At 42.1% G+C, this 19,746-nt stretch overlaps 1 protein-coding gene across 2 annotated transcripts in view; it reads right to left on the reverse strand.

The window, feature by feature from the left end:
* The window catches only part of zgc:109889 (uncharacterized protein LOC553542 homolog), a 30,945-nt gene continuing 11,199 nt past the window's right edge, over positions 1-19,746 (reverse strand). Inside the window, exons 2-10 of one of the 2 annotated variants that reach the window (XM_053496487.1) lie at positions 15,610-15,754; positions 13,031-13,165; positions 9,796-9,949; positions 5,582-5,699; positions 4,157-4,243; positions 3,760-3,938; positions 3,127-3,405; positions 2,667-3,013; positions 1-2,483 (exon numbers count right to left, since the gene is read on the reverse strand). In XM_053496487.1, the coding sequence (XP_053352462.1) occupies positions 2,326-2,483; positions 2,667-3,013; positions 3,127-3,405; positions 3,760-3,938; positions 4,157-4,243; positions 5,582-5,699; positions 9,796-9,949; positions 13,031-13,165; positions 15,610-15,742 (1,590 nt within the window). In that variant the 5' untranslated portion in view covers positions 15,743-15,754 and the 3' untranslated portion in view covers positions 1-2,325. The remainder of the gene's footprint in view (positions 2,484-2,666; positions 3,014-3,126; positions 3,406-3,759; positions 3,939-4,156; positions 4,244-5,581; positions 5,700-9,795; positions 9,950-13,030; positions 13,166-15,609; positions 15,755-19,746) is intronic. The other variant, XM_053496496.1, reaches the window with a different exon arrangement.

The following is a 19,746-nucleotide window of genomic DNA, read 5'->3' on the forward strand; positions in this document are numbered from 1 at the left end:
TTATTGGCCATTAGGACATGCAGGTACTGGCCTACAGCTTCTTTACAAACACACACTGAATGCTTGCTTTCTTTTACTTAAAGACACTCTTACTTTTACTTAGAATACTTTTCAAGCAGGTTTAGTGAAATTTTATGACATTATGTACAACAACAGCAAATGATAATAATAATAATAATAATACTCTTTCCAAACCCTTGAAGTCTGGCACTTAAATCAGCTTCTACATAAAAAATAAGTTAAAATATTTAAGTGCTTTGACTTTGGACCAATTATTGGCTAGAATTACACAAATAGTAGAAAATAAAAGACACAAAGGTTGAAAAAAAAAAAAAACCCACCTCGCCGAGACCAAATGCTATGGCACTATTTCTAACTTCTTTTAATCTGTGAGTGGGTTTGATGTTTAATAATCAAGTCATATTATAATAATCTTCCTTCTTAGTCATATTCTTTCTTCGTACATTGCTAGACCACTCTTCATGAGTGAGCTCTGCATTTAACACCTTACTGTGAGAAGAGAGGTTATTAACCTACACTATTCACTGCACATCTACTCAAGTTATTCAGAATATTTTAAATCACAGACCACAAAAAAAAGAAAAGAAAAAAAAAAACAACCACCCCATACTTAATAAATTATAAATTAAATCTGGTACATTAGCACACGGCAGAAAATAAGTAACATTTTAAAAAGGAATCCAGATGAATGTCTTTATGATACAGTAGATCCTATCAATTTCTGCGCTGGAATAAGGAAAGATAAAGATATTATTACATCTTGCTAAATAAACACAGATAAAATATACATTTATATCCTTCATGTTGCTGCACCAGGACGTCACACTGGATGCAGTGGGATTGGTTACGATTTCGACAACTACGCCAGGTTTGAGCTTCTTACACACCGTCGACAACTGGCTAACAGCTGGCTCTACTACAAACAAGATGAAGGAACGAACGAACGAGTTATAAAAATAACTGATGGAGAATGAGAGAGAATATGAGTACGGGAAGCTGTGGACTTGGCAGATGGTGGCAACACATGGAGCGTGATTTTACGGAGAAACAGTCATAGTGTGTGGGCTTCATCCTGCTGGACACGCGCAGTGATTTAAGCTTTAGTAATAAAAATTGAACCACCAGAGCAAGGACTACTGTAGGTACAAGCTGGTAGAGTCATGAAAAAAAATATATAAGATGTTAAACAATGCAGCAATCTATAGATCTTGGGTGAAAGGACAGCTGCATTTAAAATTCCATTTTTTAAAATCCCATTTCTGAAGACATCTGGACCAGTCCTGCTCACTTGCCCGGCTTGCTTCCACATCTGAATCATAAAGTCACTTTAAACAGAATGAAGCATATATAGAAGATAACTACACGTCTTGCACACATTACACACAGCACGGTACAAGCAACCTGCCATGTTTAATACATTCCTATGTTAATCACCAGAGCCGTCCTTTGTTTCGCAAGCTTGATCTCTGACCGCCTGTCACACTTGTGCGAGTTTATTTCTGACTCCCATGGGATTGCGGTCCAGGTGCAGTAACGATTACATTACACCACATAGTGTAATCATCTAGCCAAACGTGAAGCAGAAACGAACAAATATGAGATGAATATGGCATTTGCAATTTGACTATAAGATGGAGCCAGATTTTAAAGTCCAACCAGGTGGGAAATGATCATATACAAGTATTTTTTACCAATAGTAGCTAAGATTAGTGTATAGCTTTGTTTTAACGTTCAGTAGGCTTTGTATTACTTTAACTTGTTAACCTTCCTTCCATTTGACCTGGAATTAACAAAACTCTAGACACTACAAAGAACGTTCATATGAGTGAACGCTTTTCTGAGGACTGGAAATATTTTTTTAAATATTGTTAGAACTATTCACATTAAATCATATTTAAACTATTCCATTCACACGTTTTAATTTCCTCAGCTTGCTTTGTTGTCTAATCTAGATTGCCACAAACAGCCGTATTTTATTTGTGAGCTGATGGGTTTTAAACATTTCATCTCACCTGCACTGCAATTTTGTGCTTATACAGTGTATTTCCTAAAGCCCTCTGAACACCTGCACCATGCCTCAGATATGAAATGAATCATTTAAACTGTAATTTTAAACCTATAAACATGCAAATCCTCGACTGTGGAAGCTCTCATGTACGGCTATAAGTTTCTCCAGCCTTTGGGGACAAATTTAGTCAAACTTTTAGAAAAGTAGCCCTCAGCAGAATTACTAGTGCTCTCTCCTGAACATCTCATCTTTCTTTGCCTTATTCTGTCCTCTCATCTGTCATCCTGCTCTCTCCTTCAATCGGACCACTCGTTCTCGTCCAGCTCGGAGTCCTCGTCTGACTCGCTGTACTCCACGGCGATGCGGCGTGACAGGATTGTGGCTACGTCGTTGCCCACGGGCTCCTTCTTAGCCTCCAGCTCCCTCTGCTCCTGCACTTTCCTTAACTGGATTCCTAAGCGAGACGAACGAAAAAAAAAAAAAAAGACAGATAAACCAGACGTTGATTAACGCTTACTCTCAGGTATTAAACCTTTTAGAGTTAATTAGTATCGGACAAGGATGATAATTCTAATCAAAACATCTTAACGTTCAAACATTCTTTTAAGCCACAAGGTCCTCCTGCTTTGTTTCTCACCTCGGCGTATGGCGGCTAACAGGTCGCTCCTGGCGTCGCTCATAGGCACCAGTGGCACTTGAGCCTTCCTGGGGGCCACTATCTCAGCAGCAGCTGGAGGCAGGATGTGTGTAAGCGGGTGCGTGTGTGTTGGGGGTCCAGAGGGAGGTGGTGGAGGAGCAGCCGGAGGAGATGAGCCGTAGGAGCGGGACAGGGAGGCCATGGTGCCGGCAGGAAGGGAGGAGGAAGAGGAGGAGGAGGGAGCGGTCGGGCTGTCGAAGGCTGTCTGAGCTGAGGGGATGAGTGGGGGAGGTGGAGGAGGAGGAGCAGGAGGGATGAAATGCTCGGAATGTTGGGATTGTTGACCGCTGTAGGAGGAAACATCTTTACTCTTATAGAAGCCATAAAAGTGTTAATATAGCTTTGTTTTATACAGATAAAGAGGTAGATGTGATTAATTTGATTTCTCATGCACACACACCTGTAGTCTTTGACTTGAGCCGGACGAGGGCCGTTAAGAGTGGGGTCAGCAGGTGGGGTTGTGTGCGAGGGCTGGATCCTGCCCAGCGTGTCTCTCCCAGCCGGAGTGGACTGGGCGCCAGAGGACCGGTAGCCTCGCTGCAGCGTCTGGCTCTGAGTAGGAGTGAGGATGAGCTCCTTACCGTCTGTAGTGGAGTAAGCGCTGCATGGTGGCGTGTGTTGTGCAGGTCGGTTTGGGCTGCCAGGGTAAGAATGCTCACCCACATCCGATAACAATGACCTGATAGGACAAGTGGAGACAACAATCCGTCTCATACAGGTCGAACCTCAGATTAGTCTCAGATTGATTATTTCTTATATTTCCTCACTTCATGTTTTAATGATGGTCAGTATGAAATCTCCCTCAGGTATTCATCACATTATTTAGATATTTATTAAGTCTTTCATCTGGCACTTAAAGAACGTGCATAAAGAACGTTTTTGTCCAGATTTAACAGGTTTTCGAGATAATGTACTTCTAAAAAAAAAAAAGGAATAAATGACCACTAGAGGGCAGCAGAGAGAAAGGACACAATAAGCCCACCATGACTTTGCATTAGGTTTAAACCAGAGCTGTATGAAGGCTGCTTCCCACCTGTTGTCAGGTGATAGTGAGCCCTCTGATGACATGCCGTGATATGGCGAGGGTGTAAAGCGGGCATCTGGACGAAATTCTTTGTCGTAGGCCAGCACATTCCATTCCTGCCTTCGGTTCCGGGCTTTTCGAACCTTTTTAACCTCACGACCTGGTTCCTCAATCTGCTTCTGCTGCTCCTGAGAGAGAGAGAGAGAGATTTTTTTTTTAAAACAATTTAAAAGAATTTGAAAAACAAAGTGCTTTTATTCATTTCTATACACATAGATTCCAGAAAAGCTGGTGAAAAATCATAAGGAGTGAGGAAGGACTAAGTAATCTGGACTGAAAAATGGATGATGAAAGAAACGAGGAAGAGGAGGGAAGAAGGAGAGTGTCAATAAGGCAGGTGTCTTACAGAGCAGAAGAGGGGGCTTCTGGGAGCGGCCTGCCTGGACAGCAGGGACTTAGACTGAGCCGAGTGAGCCTGGGCCGGACCGCTCGTCTGGAGAGAGGGTGCATAGTCTCTCTGGTTAGAGTAATGACACGCACACATTCACAGACACACACGCACACAAACACACACAGGGAGGGGGGGAAATGCCTGGCAGAGTGGTGATATGGGTGGAACTGATGTATTGGCATCCTGTTTCTTTTAGGTTCAGTAGAAACAACACGGCTACATACTGTAGCCAATTTGGAAGAGAGCATTAGACCGTGCTGACACACTGCATACAGGTATTCAATGATTACTGATATATACTGTATATACTATATATAAGCTCAACATGAAAAATATATCCCTCTCTTCTGACGGTCACATGACGATATATATATATATATATATATATATATATATATATATATATATAATAAGTAATCTTCGAATTTTTTATGTATTGCGTTAGGCCTGCCATTTAAGTCCTCAGTTATTTCGTTACTTTAAAAAAAAATGTAATACGTAATTCAGACAATTTACGTAATCCGTGAGCCAGACAGCAGTGATTCCCAATCTGTTAGTGTGTGTGTGAGAAAGTCGTCCTACAAGCAACGCCCCCGATAACACCCCCCCCCCCCCCCCCATAATAACATCACCCCAAAATGTTTATGATATATAGCAAAGCTACAGTAAAGTAGGATGTAGTATTTACGGTTAATCCAGATTAAGTCCATAGAGTGCATTAGGTCCAGGTTAACAGTGATTTACATTCTCATATGCTTTCGACTAATCTCAGTGTTAGCCAAGTAACTTTCCATAAGCTTGTGTTGCCAGGGCCAGGGGTAGCTTAGTGGTTAAGGCATTGGCCTACGGTTCTGAAGATCCCAGGTTCAAACCCCACAACCACAAAGTTGCCACTGTTGGGCCCTTGAGCAAGGCCCTTAACCCTAAACTGCTCAGATGTGTAATGAGATAAAAATGTAAGTCGCTCTGGATAAGAGTGTCTGCCAAATGCGTAAATGTAATGTACACGGACTTTAAATTGACTGGAATAAGAAAGTTTTTCCTATTTTGTTCACTGTAAAATGCTGTATTACCTCCCAGGGAAAAGTGTGCATGTCTACAAAATCTCCTGAAACGTGCAGGGAAACCTGGTGTATAGATCTTAAACGGGTTTGACTTTAATATATTCAGAATAGTTATAGCGCATAGCAAATGTAATCTAAAAGGGTTGAATTGGTAAATAATGTAGCCTTGGCTAAGGCTGTACAGGTAATATTGACACTGCGTGCGTGTGTGTGTTATGTGGATGGTAATGATAATGATTAGTAATGGAAGCAGCAACTAAAGATAAACACTGAGGCTGATTAAACATCTCTCTTAAACTCACACCCACAGACACACCTTCTGACGTCTCTTCTCTTTCCTCTTGTCCTCGGTTGCTTGCAGCATTTTCTCCTTCCAGAGGTTAAAGAAGTATGATGGGTCTGTGTAAAACTTCAGAGCATCCTTCTTATCATCTCTGAACATCAGGAAGAGAGAGAGAGAGAGAGAGACAGATAGAGCAAGAAAAAAAGAGAGTGAGAATAACATTATTTATTAATTTTGTGTGTCAAACACGCCAAAACTTTGGCTTACAGTATATAACCTTGGTCAGGTGACGTCATCTAATGAGGTGCACATGTGGGTTATACATAGGACTGAACCAGAAACATCCTCAGGTCTTTTTGTCTTCAAGGACCGCACTGTGTGCGTGCGTGTGTGCAAGCACTTTTTAAGCAAAAGAACGCGAAAATAGAAAGTGTCTCCGTGTGAGGGATATCTTGCAAAGGGCGATCTCTACGCTTTCTGTTTTGAGTATTTGGGTTAGAGCACGCTATCCTCGGGCTTTGGGGAGGATGTGAGCATTGCGACCTCCTCCCTTATTAAAGTCCTTTTGCGCATTCCGGGGGTTCGCGTGCTGATCTGTCAGAAGAGCATGAGACGGAATCCTCACTCTCTCTCACTCTCTCGCCCGATCATAAGCCTCAAGCACGCTCCAGCGCTTCTTGAAATGGGGCGGGAAAAACTTCCTCTCTTGCTTTCGCGGAGACGAAAACTTTCACTTCAAAACGCTCCTCTAGCGATGAGCGTATCTGGAATTATTGAAGGTGGCGATACAGTTACACCTTACACCTCGATTGGACCGCAGGAGTCCCGCAAGAGCTCAAAGTTAGACAACAAGTTCTGTCAGGTGGCCTGGAGAGAGGCCTCAACAACGGTCCCTTTGCTTCTTTGGCGACCTCCACGACTTTAACAACTCATTTATGGAATAAGCCCTATTCATCCCATGTTTTTGTGCCATTGACATCGATTTATTCGAGTGTCGCTGATGCGAAAGCACAGGGTTATATGATGATGCCCCTGATTGAAGGCAGGCTTTTCATCCTTCCTGAAAAGCCCACCCTCCCCACCAACATTTTCGTTAGTGGGAAAAGCTTTTCAGGCAGCGGGTCAGGCTGGTGCTGCCCCGCACACCATAGCTGTTTTTTGCAGGCATACCAGGCTGACCTACTGAGGGATCTGAGCACTGGCGAGTCTATTGACGACAAGACGTTTGCGGGGATACGTCGAGCCACAGATTTATTTCTCTGTGCCACCAAGCACATGGCCCATGCTATCGGGTGTTCTATGGCTGCCATGGTCGCCACGGAGAGACATCTGTGGCTTAACCTCATGGGCATCAAGGACAGTGATCGCGCTTTCCTCCTTGATGCCCCCATCTCGCCTTTCTGCCTCTTTGGCAAAACCGTAAATACTGCCACCACTACAGTAGGTTCCAGGAGGCGAAGCTCTATAAGCAGGCCTTTGTGAGGCTTCTCCTCCACCGTGCTCAGGAGTCAGGACCGAGCCAAAGGGAGGCCGGACCTAAGGAGCATCATCTCCTCTAAAAAGAAGTCCTGAGGCTTACGTGCCCAAGACCATGGGCGTGTCTAGGTAAATTCCAATTTAAAAAAAAGACTCCTTCCTGGCACCCTCAGGAGGCTGTGGTTCAATCTCTGCCACCACCGGTGTTTCGGTGAAAAGCGGTCTCCAGCGAAATGTTAGGTGCTTGGTTTTCTCCTGCCATGTTTCAGGATGCCGGACATCTAAGTCCCCCCCCCCAAAGTGTCAAAACCTGTGTGCCTTTTAGAGAGGCTGGAAGCGGGGAACTTACTGCCAGGTATGTCTCTTTAGGTACAAAGCACTGTAGAGAGAGGCTACAGGATTCTTTTTGCACATCGTCCTCCGCGCTTCAATGATGTGCTCTCCACTTCCATGAAACTGGAACGAGCGCATTTACTGACTCAGCAATTATAGACTTTGCTGGAAAAAGGGGCCATAGAACATGTTCCCCTGCCAGACAGAAAATCATGCTATTACAGTCATTATTTCTTGGTTTCCAGTATTTCTAGGGTTGCGTCCTATTTTACATCTTTGAGAGCTGAATATCAAAATGTTGACAGCCAAAATGATTGTTTTATAAATCCAACCAGAGAATTGGTTTGTGACCATCGACCTGAAGGACCCTTAGGGGGACCAGTCAAGAGAGGCTGGTCTTCCAGCCAGTGTAATTGAAACTATACTAAGTGCTATGGCTCCCTCCACTAGAAGAACTTATGCCCTCAAATGAAGTGCATTTGAAAATTGGTGCATAGTAAAACATGTAAACCTAATCCACTGCCAAACTGTTTCACTGCTGGAGTTTTTACAAAAAAAAATTGACCTCGGGCTTATGCCCTAGTACTCTCAGAACGTACGTAGCCGCCATTTCGGCTTGTCATGTTCTGACTGATGGGGTTTCTGTGGAAAGCACCCTTTAGTTGCCCGCTTTATTTGTGGAACTCAACAGTCAAGGCCGCCCACTAGAGTGACAATCCCTTCTTGGGATCTAGCTATTGTGCTAGAGGGGTTGGTTGACATCCCTTTTGAACCACTGTCGCTGTCAGGCTTCTGACCCTTAAGCTGTTTTTTCTCATGGCCATTACTTTTCTGAAGAGAATTGGAGATTTGCAGGCTTTGTCAGCCTCCCCATCTTGCTTAGACTTTGCCCCTGGGCTAGTCAAAGCTATTTTGCATCCTTACCTTAACTATCTTCCGAAGGTTCCATTCTCGACTATGCACCCAGTTGTTCTCGAAGCCTCTGTCCTCCGCCATTTACAGTTTCGGAGCAGGAAAGACTTCACTTACTGTGTCCAGTTTGTGCTCTTCAGATTTACGGTACATTCACCACACTAGCCAGTGACTTAAATCAGAGCGGGTTTTTATATGTTATGGAGGGCTGCAGCCGAAGGGCGGCCACCACTAGACAAACATGCTATTGCCCTAGCCTATGAGCCGCCCGGTTAGACTTCGCCTCTAGGAATTAGGGCTCAATCGACCAGGGGATTTGTCTCATCAATTGCTCTGGCAAGAGGTGTAGCAAGTGCAGCAAGTGCACCCTTTTAAGCAAGTGTGTAATGCGGCAGGTTGATCCTCCGCGCACACATTTATCAGAGTTTATAATCTGGCTGTTTATGCCACTCCAGGCTCGCGGGTCCTCGAGTCAGCATCCCAGAATTATGTCTGAGACCTCTTTGGTGACTGTGCGGACTCTACACAACCCTGGGGGTCCAGACATTTGTAGTAGTCGGCGCCGTTGGTGTTCTCGTTCCCATAGCGTTTTCACGCAGCATCGAGTGTAGCTTTTGACAGGAACATCTCGGGTTGCGCTCCAATACTGCACTAGACGTCCTTTTAGCCAAAATTTACCTGAGGATGTTTCTGGTTCAGTCCTATTTATAACCCGCAGGTGCACCTCATCAGATGACGTCACCTGACCGAGGTTATAGAAGCCAAAGTTTTGGCGTGTTTGACACACACATGCTTCACAACTGGTGGAACAAAGACACGTTCCAATAGCGTTTTTACACAGCACCTCAATCCCGCTTTTTCAGGGAACAGGGTTACAGCAAAGTAACCCGAGAAGTTCATAGCAAAAAGTAAATATGTCTATTTACACGTTCCTGACACTTTTTTTGTGTGCAAAAACAGACCCAAGTCAAGTCAAGTCAAGTATGACAACCACTCGTGTATTGCACAATCAAACTTAAATCCAATCCAGTTTATATTTCTTGAGCTATGTCACTTTAATCCTAGGTGTCACCAAATCAGATCATTTAACCCTCGAGATAAGCTACAGGTTTTCTGCCTGATGCTCTTCCTGTCATTTTCTAACTGGGTTTGGGACTGCCACTGCATGCACTGGCTGGGTTGTATAGGCAGAGGTTTAAGGGTCTTGCTCAATAATCAGTGGTAGCCCCTGTAGGGCTCGAACCCTGATCTGCTGATCAGGAACCCAAACCCTCAACCACTGTTTCACACACACACAAAAAAAGATTTCCCTGTGAAAAAAAAGACTTGTATTGATGCCAGTACCTCACCTGCCATTCCAATGTTTTTTTTTAAATAGGTGAATTAAAATACATTAACAAATAAAGACTACTACTAAAAACAGTGGTCATTATATAAATATAATAATTAATAAAAAAATGTGTAATAAGTAAAAAGTAAGCATAAAAGGCATTAGAAAATGAAATTCGACTGTAAAGTTGCTCGACCTGTACGGGGAAAGGATATTGAGTGGTGGAGGCTTGTCTCCACACTGATAGATCTCCATGACAGGGTTAGGGATGGAGGCACGTGACACCACTTGCTGATCCTGAATAGTGGAGCTCTTAAACGCCTTCCTCATGTTGATGTCCTGCAGTGAGACTGAAAGAAAAGAAAAGAAAAGAAAGTGTGACACACAATCAATAAAAGTAGTGCAGCCACAATAAATTATTCATGAAACAGCATTATGAGTTATAATAACACCAAACGGTGATTATTCAGTAGAGGTAAGGGCAGGTCCTGGATCAGTTTGCAGGAATTCCTCTGGTTAAATCCACCCTAAAGCTCTTTACAACAAAAGGATTTTCTTTTCTAGAGACTAGACAGAGCACACACTCCCAGCCCTGACAGATGGACATTCCCACATGCTCTCGGTCTCGTATTCTGTCTGAAGGAAAGGGTGCACAGTCTGGCTGGTTATAGAAACGAGACACGTACACAGTACACACAAACACACAGAATAAAATGCAGCTGAGCAGATTCTGTTACAAGCAAATAAAATGGCAGCACATTTGGTGACTTATGCTGCATGTGGGCAGAGTGCTTCAGCTGCATATGGCCTGAACAACACCATCATGTTCATACAGCAGAATATTCATCTCATAATGACTACACAGAAATAAATATATAAAAACGTGGAAGGACAGAGAAAGAAAAAACTATATACAGAGCATAACTAGAGCATTTAATCAGCTTCATTTAGATTTGCTGTAAATTCAGAGTCAATACCAACAACGCTGGGTATGAGACAGGAAAACACCTTGGATGAAACATCAGTTTATCTTACACACACACACACACACACACACACACACACACACACACACACACACATATTCCCAGTCTCGTTCGTATCTAGACCAATCCGGAGCATAAAAGTGAATGAAATAAAAATAAAAAAAAAGTATTCCACGGGATGTGACAAGTTCACTTTTTATTTGAACACTTTTTATTTGATTTGTACACTTTAAAACCCAACCCTGATCTGTGATTCTCTGGAACTTTGTCTCTACCCTATCTGGAGAGTTGCTTGGTCTTTGTGTTGCTTTGTAAGCGGTGTTGCAGTCCCCAGGCACCTTTCATGATAGCTGCTTTTATACTAACAGATAATGTGACATTTGAGGTGAACTTTAATAAACTAATTATGTGACTGCTGAACACCAAGGGAGCGCTGTGCTTTAATACAGTTAGGATCTGTAGGTCAGCGTTCATAGTGCAACATTATATGCTAATAGACTACAGCTACTCTAACATATGTTTTAACATTGCATACAGCGACTGCAGACTAGACACAGATATGTTTATTATAAGAACACAGTGAGACAGGAGACCAATTGAAATGCAGTGACTTGATAAATATTCATGAGCTGCTATAGAGCTGAGCCATAAAACCCCGATTAGGCCTTAAGAGCCACGGCACCGCCTGACTGAACATTAAGCATTAATCATGTACAGAAAATTGTAATCAATCTGCAATGAGGCTGCACTCCTTGATGAGAGAGAGAGAAAGAGAGAGAGAGAAAGAGGGAGAGAAAACATATTGCAAGATTTTTGCTTTTGCATTTTTATAACGTAAACAAGCTGATTCGATGTTCCCCCTAAGGTGAGGTATAAAAAGGCATTATCTTAGGATTATTTCAGCAACACACACATAAACAACAAAACAAGTTTTAACCTCACTAATGCCATACGAATGTGGTTCAAATGCAAATGTAATAGCTGATAGTGTTATATTTCCTCCAGGTAGACAGGCATCATCTGGTCTAATGAGGTCTATTTAAAAATAAATAAATAAATAAATAAATAATCACTCAAACCTGTCGGGATGGTCATCATCTGCCATTTATTATTATTTAATATTTCTGTCTATAGTCCTGCGTACTGTACCTCTGCACTGTGTATCATGAATTACACTATATGTAGCAGCATGTTCAAGCTCAAAATCGAAATCATGGTTTCTGGAAAAAAGTGTTAATATTTGCTGGTCAACAGAAATTGCATTTTAGTACGAGCACTTATCTGTCCATCAGGGTGCAGATGTTATTGACCCGAACACGACTGTGCCTGTGCACAACCCCCACTCATACAAGATGGATATGCACTTAAGCATGCACACACACACATGCAACCAGGCACATATGTACATCTGTTGTTTTGTTTTTTTAAGACTTGCACTGTATTCATTCAGTCATAGGGTCATTTTCAGGTCAGACACACACACACACACACACACACACACTCACCCACACAGAAACAAAACATCACTGGAATCCCTATGGATTTTATTCAGTGCAGAAATGAGTGTGTGTGTGTTTCTCCCACAGGAGCGTCAATGTCAGGTTTAATTGGATGATAAGGCTGATTATTTCTAACATTTTTTTTTAATTAACTGTCAATCATATTTATTCCACATAATAAACAAATAAACGAATAAATGTGCAAGCTGGTGAATTATACATTAACTCTCCACCCTCATCTCTGTCTCTCTCTCACACACACGCTGTTCAATTGGTTAAAATGTTCAGCGGTCAGTTTTAAGACAAACAATCCTCAATGTTCCCAAAGCGAACAGTGTTATCTGCCACAATCACTTCTGCTTCAATTCTATCTGTAACTGCACAGGAACAGAAAACAAATTACACACTTTATTCAATGCATTATATTTACATAAAGATTGATATCACGGCTGAGGTTCTCATATACGCTAAACAACCAAACCGCCTGAAAAAGGAGTAGCCCAAAGAGACGCATGAATAAACAGGAACACAACACAGTGCAGATCTACTGTACATGCTTCTGCTCCAGCTCTATCAGTGAGAAACTGGGACATCACTGTATAATGCACACAGAAGGGGGGCGGGGCGGTGGGAAAACCGAGGGAGGGTTAGTGGCTTCATCCACAGACACGTCTAGAGGGAGCTGTCCAGAACGAGGACATGAGACACTGTGATAAAAGGAGAGCACGAGCGAAGACGGTGAGGAGGGAAATTATTCCTGTCAAAAAGACATTCCCTCTCCTCCTTCCCTGCTTTTATTTGAAAGCTAGGTCACTTTACCAAATATAGTCTCAAAGGAGACTTTAATAGGAGACAGCGCTCTGAGGAGAACTCATTTCCTCTCACACTAATAACATAAACTTTACAACGCGGTTTTAAACGAGCTTGGGATTGACTCGGCTCGTACCTTCCTCCACGGTCGAATCCAGCTGGGTGACTTTAACAGCCAGCAGGTCCACGCGCTCCTGCAGGTGACTCATGCGCAAGCAGAAACTGTTCGCTTCTTTAAACAGCTCCCCGAAGATGTCTTCTGCATGCCGACCTAAAAAAGGAACAGCTGCGTTAAGGACACGGGAGCGAAATAAGATACAGTACCTCTTGAATAATAAGAGCAATCAATAGAATAAAATAAAGGTATAGCAAAAAGGTATAGGAAAAAAAAAACAAACAGAAATAATTAAAAAAATATATTCAACAGACTAACAAATAAAATCTTTACTAAGTCGTGGTATTTTTATTTTTGGACTAATATAAAAAATAGGAAGTTGATAATTTTTTTAAGATTTTAGAAGTTTGTTAGTCCAAGTACTAGAAAAACAGAGTACAAGATATCGGAGAAAAATGAATTCGACTTTGGACGGAAATTACAGAGAATGTGTGCTGTAATCAAAGCAAAAGGTGGTCCAATAAAATATCAGTCTGTGCACCTTTTTTGCCTGTAAAGTGTATAACGCACAGGACATTGCAGCACAGGCACTGGCAACACATATAATAAACAATAATAAAAATATAATAAACTGCTCCAATATTTTTTATATTGTAGAACATATTAATCACAATATTGAACCCAAGCCAGGATAAAATGGGAGGGTTGAATCAGGAAGGGTATCTGGCGTAAAACCTGTGCCGAGCTTGTATGTGTGGACCGAATGGTCTGCTGTGGCGACTCCTTGGCGGGAGCAGCCGAAAGACCAACAACACTATTGAGTACCAGGTGAAGGAGACAAATTTCTCAGTTACCATCAACAGTGCAGGTAATACCGCTAATGTTTAAAAAAAGTCAACTGAAAATTTAATTTTTACCAGAGTGGGTGCTGCCACTGAGGCACCTGTCAATCGCATCCTTTTTAACAAGCAGTTGAGGGTTAAGGGCCTTGCTCGAGGACCCAACAGTGCCAACTTCTTGTTTGTGGGGTTTAAACCGGGGATCATCAGAATGCCTTAACCACTGAGCTACCTCTGTGCCCTCTGAACTGACATGCGAGTGCCCCCCTCGCCTCTGAGTGCACACCCTATCTGCATCGTAGTCTCATTATTCAGGATTTAAACTCATGATCTCCAGATCTAGATTTAGACCCACAGACTGAAAAGCCACAGACTGATCACTCTGAACATCTGTTATTTTTATTAACTGATACATGTTGTCTTATTTCTGCCTTTTGTAAAAAAAAATCTTTATAAAAGATCTAAAGTACAATCTAAAGAAAAAGTTTGACCCTAACAGTGAGCAAACACCCTAGATGACTCATTCTTGCCCATCATGAGTAAGTTTAACATACAGCACCACAGAGAAACACAACAGTTAGTCACCACCGGTAAACTACTTTAATGAGTTCTTCAGCTAATGAAACTTTACAAAGGTGTAATTAAACAAATCTCACATCATCATCATCATCATCATCATCAGATCGTCATCTATTGTTCACATACTTATTTATGGTGTGCTGATGTTTGACACACTCACCTTGTGTGCGACGAACATTTACTTGATTTCCAGGTTATTCTGACCAGCAGCCCTGACAGAAATGATTGTGAATTGCTCTTACACAGGCTTGTCAGGGTGACTCACAGCAGCTCAGGTACATCATGTTATACACACTGCAGTGCTCTAATCCCTCCTGACTCAACAGTCCTTTTTTTTTTTTAAAGAAAAAATAAATCCTTTCTACTTTAGCTTTAAATAACCAAGCCTTACTAAGCAAAAGTCTCTCAGGAGTCAGTTACACTGTCATGTTTTTCCAACTTCAGTCTACGCAATTTCAGAAGGGTCGAATTATTGGATCAAGCGAGGAAAATAATAACTAAGGAGATGTGAAACTGGAAATGTGTTAAGAAAGATCAAACCCTCTATTGAGCTGATTGGGACTAAACAGCTGTGTGGCTGCAGGAAAACTACTTGTTAGAGGAACTAATCAGGGGAAAAGGGTTTCAATTCGCTAGGAAGCATAAAAATTGGACTTTGTGGTCTAATGAGTTCAGATTGACCCTATTCCAGAGTGATCGGTGCATTGGGGTAAGAAGTGAAGCACATTAAGGTCCCATCTGGTGGTCAGGTCAAGGATCAGTAATGTTATGTGGAAAAAAATGCAGTCTGATGACCTGAATGTCCTGAAGGACCAGGTTATCACACCTATGTTGTCTTTCCTCCGCTTATGGAATAGGTATATTCCTGGACACAAACTGTATAAGTATCAAGTGGTTCTTGAAGCACGAGGAATCATTTCCACACATGAACTGTCCACCACGTGTGTCATTATCAAAGCTAAAGGTGATCAAATAAAATCTTGGCAGGTGTGACTTTTTAAAACTTTTCCTTAAATATTTCCTTGTTCACTTTTTCAGCTTAAACTATCACAAACTTTGCTAAACGTGCCAGGCCAAGAACATTCTCATTAATTAATTGTGTGATCTTTGATAGGTTGATGAACTACTAGTTGACAGCTGGTTTGATGGCTGTGGTTTAGAAAAAGTGACAGAGCGACTTACTGAGGCTACCAAGCTGCTTGATGACGGCTGCCAGAGTGCTGTTGGTGACACACTCAAGCTCACTGGAGACTCGTTCGGGTAGAGCTCCCCTGCACAGGTGCCTGGGCTCAATGCTCCTTTTAACCAGCGGCATGGCGAGGATCTACTGCAGAGAGAGAGAGAGAGAGAGAGAGAGAGAGAGAGAGAATCATTATGACTGGCACAATTATGACACTCAAGACACAAGGAATCTCCAGAAAGACACTTAATAACCAAGACCTGTCCGTGCCTCGTTAGACAAAAGACTGGAAAACTACTTTAAATGATTGACGCAGTCTGAACACATGACTCTCTTTCTGCATGTTACAATATCCTGGTACGTATATGTGCTTGTGTTTTCATTACCCGACAACGGAAATGCCATGAAAACAAACAATTCCTGAAAGAAGACATGCAAAGCCACTTTCCCCAACCTTTCTATTATTCCACCTACATGTTTATGTGGATAGCCTAGAACCTGCTGTTATATGAATACATATGATGTACATTTCAGAAATTTGTTTCATTTGTAATTCACAGAAGCAACTCAGATGAATCATACACCTGCCTTCTGGCATCTGAACCAGAGTAGACTCTGCACACAGACCCACCTCCGTGCTCTAGACCTTCTGCTGGGGTATAATGACGGCATAAAGAGCATCGCATTAGAGCAAGCCTCCTCACTATGGGTCTGGTGTGTGTGTGTGTGTGTGTGTGTGTGTGTGTGTGTGTGTAATTACCCTTGGGGCCAATTTTCATCCCGGGCTGTTTGCACTGCGGCAGACAATGCAGAACAAAGGTCTAATGAGTCACAGATACATGAGCACACGTACTGTACATAAAACCCCCATATACACACACACACACACAGACGACAATTTGTGTAGGTTGTAGGAGGGTAATAAAAATTCTGAAGTAATAAAAGGCATATGAGAGCTCTATTAGCATACTTCACCATTCCCCTAGCTCCCATAGTACATGTTGAGCTCACTGTATCCCAACTGGAACTGAGGCGGGTATAAGATGTACAGTAGGATTAACTGATGAGTTAGTCAAGGTGTAATGAGGTGAGGTAAACCGTGCGCTAGGGGCCATCGCTCAGTCTGGCACTTTTTAAATATGTTCACTATACCTTCGTACAGTAATAGTATAGTGATCTCTGTCCATAACCACACACACAAACACTATAGCTTTTTTATTGTTAAACTGATAAGAAGCTTTTTTTTTTTTCTGTAACGTGACCTAAAGAATCCTAAGCGGATTTATTGATATTAAATAATGATCATGTTGGAATAAGAATAAATAATAGGTGTGGCACAAGTAAACACATCACACACACAAAGGCACAGAATGCACTGCATCCAGAGCAGGTCGATACCTCTTCACTAATAAGGAACGAGGATAACGACTTTAGTCGTGTGCATGAGTGTATAGGATGTACAATTACAAAAACAACTCACAACAGCTGGTCACCTTCACATTTTCCTCAAATTGTTTGAATTTGTTTCCATCTTAACTAATTTAGACAAATAATACAACCTCACAGCTGCTGGTTGCTGATTTTTGGTGACGGCAAGCCTATAGACCAAATACACAACTAACTCTCAATCTATTCTTCTTGCACTGTATTCAAACTTTAAATGAATGACATGAATTCAGATTCAACAAATTCGGATGTGGTCTAAATCAGTGGTTCTCAACCCTGGTCATGTAGCGCCCCCTGCCCTGCACATTTTCTACCGTATTGTTTTTTTCAGCACAAATTAAGAACTGAACTGAACTGAAGAGGGCGTGATAGACCAGGGTTCTCCAGGATCAGGGCTAAGTAATCAACACTGATCACCAGGGGGACGATCAGAAGCCTAGACAAAACGTCATCACTGGTTGCACTATGTAGAAGTCTGTCTGCAGGGTCTGTGTCGTCGCTCACAGAGCTTCGTGGTACATTCAGGCACCTCTGTCCATTAATGTAATGTGTGAGTAACTGCACGTGTACAGTATGTAAAAAGTCCAGTAAGCAACGTTAACACAGTCACTAGTTTACTAGTCCACCATTGCTTAAAATATCCTCATAAACAAAGATGAACGAGACTAGCTTACAGACATCATCGGCGCACAAGGTGACGTAACAACAAGCCAGAATCTCGGTTTGGAAAATCTTTTCCGTAAGCTCTGTTTTCAGCTACCAAAACTGTATTGCCTGTGGATGAAAGGCCAAAACTGCAGATAAAAATCTCACATTGATTTTAAAAATACCCGACTAAGTGTGGACAAGGCCTAAGAAAAGATGCACCAACATCTGCTCAGCCAGTGACTGGATCAGACCAGTATTTAGCGTGATCGGAGATGACATTGATCAGCTGATCAGCCTCAGATCTAGCAGATTCTATGCTGAAGCAGAAAGCAGGTACTATAGTACTTTTAGATTAAGCTAATCAGGACAGCGCTAGACAATCATGGGCGTCTGCGCTTTGATCTCAGCCTCTACCGGTGTGTGGGCAGCAGTTCAATGAGCTTGCACCTTATGTCTCAGAGGAAACCCCTTCACTCTCACATGCATATTGTTTTAACTTAACATTTGACAAATGCTTCTCATTTTTACATGTGTGGAGAATGACAGTGAGGGAACTAAACATATTCAAATGTGCAGTTTTGAGTGGATTTAAATGCTGTTCTTGTTTTGCTGTGTGCAAGCGGTTCTGTCTGACAGAAGCGAGAGTCTGCAAGACTTTTTATCCAACTGTTTTTCCAATTAATTATCTAATCAATGGACGGTATGCAAGCTGCATACAGATTTAGATCCTCAGCACTAATCTTAATGAAATATATTCGAATCAGGGAGCAATTTAGATTGTGGTAAATGGCTCCCTGATTAAAATCGCTCTTTCTTCTCTGTATGCCGTCAGCTACAGCTTTTAGAAAAAAGAAAAAAAAAAAGAATCTGTCAGTACTGTCAGTATTGGCCAAGAACATTCCAATCAGTGCATCTCTTCAATTCTGCAGCAAAGATGTTTTTTTTAAAGGTTCTTGGAGCATCTGGCTAAGACTGGAAGTATGCACTGGGATTGGGATTCTGTAGGATGCAACGGAAAAGCTGCATAGGCGAGAGACTAACAAAATAAAAATCAACTTGTGGGACAGTGAAATAATTGCCTCTAGATATCCTTATAACTCTCTGCTTTTTATGTTTTGGAAAACAAAACCAACTTAAATGGTTTAAAAAACACCGTAGGTAGACAAAAATAATTACTGTGCAAGTATTATTAAACAAACACCAGCCACAGCTGGTTACACAGTTACACAGACACTCTCTCTGTATTTTTGGGGGGATACTAGTCCAGAGCAATGGAGAGTGTGGAATGGAGGTGAAGAGGCGTTTTCAAGCAGGTTGGAACGTACTGGTGTATTGTGTGACTAAAAAAGTATCAGCGAGAATGAAAGGAAAGGTGTTCAAGACAGTGGTGAGAACACTGTCTTGATGAGATACTGCGCTCTACGGCTTAGAGACAGTGGCACTGAAGAAAAGACAGGAGGCAGAATTGGAGGTAGCAGAGCTGAAGATGTTGAGGTTCTCCTTGGGAGTGACAAGGATGGATAGGATCAAGAATGAGTTTATCAGAGGGACAACCCACGTTAGATGTTTTGGAGATAAAGTCAGAGAGGCCAGATTGAGGTGGTTTGGGCATGTTCAGAGGAGAGATGGTGAATATATCGGTAGAAGGATGCTGAGGTTGGAACTGGCAGGCAGGAGGTCTAGAGGAAGACCAAAGAGGAGATTTATGGATGCAGTGAGAGAGGACATGAAGTTAGTTGGTGTGAGAGAAGAGGATGCAGAGGATAGATGGAGGCAGAGAACACCTGAAAGGGAACAAAAACAAATAAGACTACAGTAGTTTAAGCCACACACAGTTTAAAAGTTTATAAACACCTCAATTTAAGCACGTGTAACCTTTCCAGATCGGACTAGTCTGACTTCAGGTTCTCTCCACAACACTATTTGATGTCTAATTCAACTCACAAACCAGGTAGCTTTCTGAAAGGCCAAAAACATTCACTTGAAATAAAATATTTACAATGTTTCTGTGTTCTGTCAGTCCTGCTTTGCCTGCTTGTTCCTTT

The sequence above is a fragment of the Clarias gariepinus genome, chromosome 1 (genome assembly GCF_024256425.1).
Source record: "Clarias gariepinus isolate MV-2021 ecotype Netherlands chromosome 1, CGAR_prim_01v2, whole genome shotgun sequence".
Classification (NCBI taxonomy): Eukaryota; Metazoa; Chordata; class Actinopteri; order Siluriformes; family Clariidae; genus Clarias; species Clarias gariepinus.